The sequence below is a fragment of the Octopus bimaculoides genome, chromosome 25, assembly GCF_001194135.2.
Source record: "Octopus bimaculoides isolate UCB-OBI-ISO-001 chromosome 25, ASM119413v2, whole genome shotgun sequence".
Lineage (NCBI taxonomy): Eukaryota > Metazoa > Mollusca > Cephalopoda > Octopoda > Octopodidae > Octopus > Octopus bimaculoides.
The window spans coordinates 35,262,448-35,267,012 of NC_069005.1; the positions used below are offsets into that span (position 1 = coordinate 35,262,448).

At 37.9% G+C, this 4,565-nt stretch overlaps 1 protein-coding gene across 4 annotated transcripts in view; it reads left to right on the forward strand.

The window, feature by feature from the left end:
* LOC106872871 (protection of telomeres protein 1) overlaps positions 1-4,565 on the forward strand; it is a 19,002-nt gene that overhangs the window by 1,031 nt on the left and 13,406 nt on the right. For 2 of the 4 annotated variants that reach the window (XM_052976611.1, XM_052976610.1), the window contains exon 2: positions 3,480-3,604. In XM_052976611.1, the coding sequence (XP_052832571.1) occupies positions 3,587-3,604 (18 nt within the window). In that variant the 5' untranslated portion in view covers positions 3,480-3,586. Of the gene's footprint in view, positions 1-35; positions 379-3,479; positions 3,605-4,565 lie in introns of those variants that run through there. The other 2 variants (XM_052976612.1, XM_052976609.1) reach the window with 2 other exon arrangements.

The following is a 4,565-nucleotide window of genomic DNA, read 5'->3' on the forward strand; positions in this document are numbered from 1 at the left end:
TTATTTCATGTTAAAGTTGTCGTATTTCTGTAATTTCAACCAATGACTGACGTCCATTCAGCCGAATACAGTAAGTGCTGACTATGTAAACAAACGATTCTCAAACGGTTCTGGCGGTGATAAAATTATTATTTCCTTGTCAAAAAATGGCTGAAGCATATTGGCAGTAGCTAATAAACCTTTCTATTATAGGCACAAGGACTGGTTTTTGAGGCAAGGGTTAGGGCAAATGTTGTACACATACAGTTCAGGCAGATGTTAACGAAATTATATTAAAAATAAAACGAAGGAAAACGAACACACGTGTGTTGCCTCTCTGCAAAATGTCAGAAGTAATGGAGATTAAATACGCTTTACACCGCTTAAACCGCCAAAGGAGTAAGTATAAACAGCTGAATACTTGTTCTATAACACAAAATAGATAAATATACGAAGTTTGAAAGTCTTTCCGTACCAAAAACACTACATAAAACATAAATGAAAACTGGTGCCCCCATTTTGAACTAGATCCTTTATGTGTTTGTTAAATTCAACGATAGAAATTTTATTATTTTGTTTCTAAAGTTCTTGCTTTTGTACAAGCTCTACTGACAAGAGAAGTTATTTTACTGACAAATCAGTTTTAAAATTCATAGTAAATATTTCCTGTAGTAATAACATTTCAGTAAATATATTTGCCTTGTCGGGATGATAGCTGTCATAATTGACTGTGATACGTGGTTATCACCCGAAACAAAAATATGTGAAAATCAAACCTGAAGATCTTGCTGATTTCGGGTTTCTTTGAAGACACTGTCATTACTTTTTCTATAGATACAAATAATAATGATTCAGATATATGTTTAATAATGTTTTTTTTTTAAAGTATAAAATATATATTTAACGAGATTATTGTTAGTAGTAATTCCACTAAGTTATTGTGCAGGTGAGGAAACCTCCCTACAGTTAACTTTTAACCACTGGGTGCACGTGTTCTTTACTTTCGCCTTTGTCTTCTAGTTGTCGACCTTTTTTTCGTCGTTTTAAATTGGTTTATACTGTTAAGAATATTGAAGCAATGTAGTTTAATTGAAGTAATGTGTGATAGTTGTTAAAAGGGTTCTGGAAAGCCATAAGTTGGAAATAAAAGGGGTGAAAACAAAAAAAACAAAAAAATTGGTAAGTTAAAACAAAATTGCTTTTGGAGTCCACCACCATCTGAATGGAATTGGAGGAGGGTCCTCTCAGAATTCAAGGAGTTTTGAGCTGCTGCTTTTTTTCTTTAGGGAGGTGCCTAGCAGATAGGCATGGGCCTCTCCTTGGTTCTTCAGGCTTCTGGAGTGATATACCAGCAAAACATCCCTCTCGGAGGCCCTAAAGAGTAGTAGTAGTTTAATTTCAGGCCATCCCTTATAAAACCAGTTTCTGAACAGAGATATACCACCCATGGTATTCCCATTATTTTTCAGGCATAAAATAGCTTGAACTACATTATTCAAAGTGTCCTTTCTTTTATTTAAGATGACAGAGAGTGATTTGAGGGAGATTTCTTGCAGGTCTATGATAGGTATGGTGTGTTGGTCATGGTTTATTAATTAATTGGGTGGAGGCGCAATGGCCCAGTGGTTAGGGCAGTGGACTCGCGGTTTCGATTCCCAGACCGGGCGTTGTGAATGTTTATTGAGCGAAATCACCTAAAGCTCCACGAGGCTCCGGCAGGGGATGGTGGCGAATCCTGCTGTACCCTTTCACCACAACTTTCTCTCACTCTTCCTGTTTCTGTTGTGCCTGTAATTCAAAGGGTCAGCCTTGTCACACCGTGTCACGCTGAATATCCCCGAGAACTACGTTAAGGGTACACGTGTTTGTGGAGTGCTCAGCCACTTGCACGTTAATTTCACGAGCAGGCTGTTCCGTTGATCGGATCAACTGGAACCCTCGACGTCGTAAGCGACGGAGTGCCAACAACAACAATTATTTAATTGGATAGAATTGATGTTAATTGCTACTTTCTCTTTATGTCTGCCTCACAATCTCACATATCTACCAAACCTCCTCCACCATCCCTGCCCAGAGCCACTCCTATATTTCTCGCCTGCTCAGTCACCTCTTCCCCATCTCCCTTCACACTTTTATATGACAACCCCTTCTATTGCATCTGGCTCACTCACCCTGTCCCACATTTATTCACTCCCCCTCCACTCCACTGTACCTTGTGGGCATGTCCCAACACATCTCCATCACCATCTTTCTGCCTGTCTGTCTTCCTATCTATCTCCCTTGCCCCACCTCTCTCTTTTCTCTCTCCTCTCCTTTCCAACTGAGGGGTGGCCATGTAGTTCCTCTATAGTAAGATACTTATTCTTTATCCTTACTTTAATCTCCCAACAGGTACAAAGCCACTCCATCAATACTACTTCTCTTCCCTCTTAAGGGGGTCTTTGTCTTGCAATTAGTTGGTGACCCCACTGATGCTGTTGCCAGGGATACATAAAAAGCACCCAGTCCACTCTAGAAAGTGGTTGCATCCATCTATAGAAACCATTCCAAAAGAGACAAGAGAACCACCTGGCAAAGTCCTCTGGCTTGCCAGCTCCTGTCAAACAGTTCAACCCATGCCAGCATGGAAAACAGACATTGAATGAGGAGGATGCCATGCGTTTGCACCTTCACTGGATACAGTTATGCATTGGTAAATGATAAGGGCATCTCAGCATAGAAAAACTGCCTCAAAAGCCTCTGTCTCACCCATGTGGCATGGAAAAGCGGACATTAACATGATGATGATGATGATAATTGACTTAAAAAGCCATGAAATAAATTTATTTAACAAAAATCATTTCATATAATTGTTGATGAGAGGAGCCCTGAAGCGTTCGTTGTGATTATTGAAGAACAGGTTTTGCTCAAAGCACCATTGTTTGGTTAGACTCTGTAGACAGTTTAGAATAACTTCACATTAAGTGAGCCAAACATTTTTTTTTTAATATTTAATTAAAATTTCAATCTTTAGTTTTAATGATTTTGCAATGAGAAGTCAAATAAGATTGAAATACATCTAGGTTTATCCCTACCAAACATCACCCTTATTCTTCATTGAATGTCTCCAATTTAGACTTCAAACTTTTCTTCCATGCATTGTTTCCTATTTTTCCTTTTTTTAATCTGAATTAATCGTTAGCCCTTTTCAAACCAACCCTAACCCTAACCCTAACCCTTTTCAAACCAACCCATCCTGGGACCACTTTTCATTCTATTATACGACACTCATCATCATTCTTTAACAATCCTTGTCAATTTTTCCATTTCCTGTAATTCTCCAGAAATAATGGAAATTTGTAATGATGTGATAAAATCTGGTGTTCTGCAGATAAAAGCATTTGTAGAAAGTTAATGCATCCCTATTTTTTTGGATATATTTACTAAATCTTTGATAATGATGGTTTTATGTTGAATTTTAATCTCATCAGGGTTTTTTTTTTTTTTTTTTTTTCACAAAGGAATACACTTAGAGAAGAATATTTCTTAATCCAGTTGGATTTTGTTAAGCAAACAAACTGCAATTCCAATTAAGCCAAAAGCGAAAACGATTTTGATTTTTTTAAATATGGAACTAAGCAAATTCGTAAGTATATTTATTTTTCTTTCTTTCTATCAATGACTTATGGCAACATTTTCAAACTGATTTTACTTTGTTTTCTTCTTTTCAATGTTTATTCTGCTTTGGATGTATTTCTTTGTAGATTTAATCAATTGTTAATAATAACGATAATCTTTTCTACTACAGGCACAAGGCCTGAAACTCGATGGAGAGGGTTAGGGTGGGGGCCTAGTTGATTACATCAACTCCAGTGCTCAACTGGTATTTATTTTATCAGTGCTGAAAGGATAAAAGGAAAAGTAGACCCCGGCAGAATTTGAACTGAGAACACAAACACAGATGAAATGCCGCTAAGTATTTTGCCTGGCATGTTAATAATTCTGCCAGCTCACCACCTTCAATAATAATAAATGCCCTGATTTAGTACCAGGTAGTGAGTCTCATGGCTTCTGATCTTAAATCATTGGAAGTGTTATCATGTCCATGTTTTGTCTTGGTATAAAAGATTCTGCTCAATACCACAGCTCTGCTTGTCAGTTGTTTGACCTTAACCAGTTGAACAAGTCCCTTGGTGGCTGATGATATGTGCATCTTTGATCACGAGCAGAAGTAGTGGGGGAGCATCATAGCCATGTGTTGAGAGGAATTCTTTGGGATTTGAATAATTCACTTCTGGAAACATAGGTTTTTTTGTTCATCATCCTTGAACGGCCCTTATTCAAGGACTGTTTGAGCAGGATGGGCTACTTGACCTGATGAAAATTTCAACTGGCCCCCACCTGCAAGGTCATTTCCTTTTTTTATCTTGATATGAGGTCACTGTGTTGTGCACACATGGTTGTGATCTATGTACCCTTATCAGATGGGTAGTCATGATGGGTGTAATGGGTTTTTGTATAATTGTACCCCAGTGTCACTCTGATGGCATTTGCTGATCCCTCACCCCAAAATAATAACAATGGTTTAAAATTTTGGCACAAGTCCA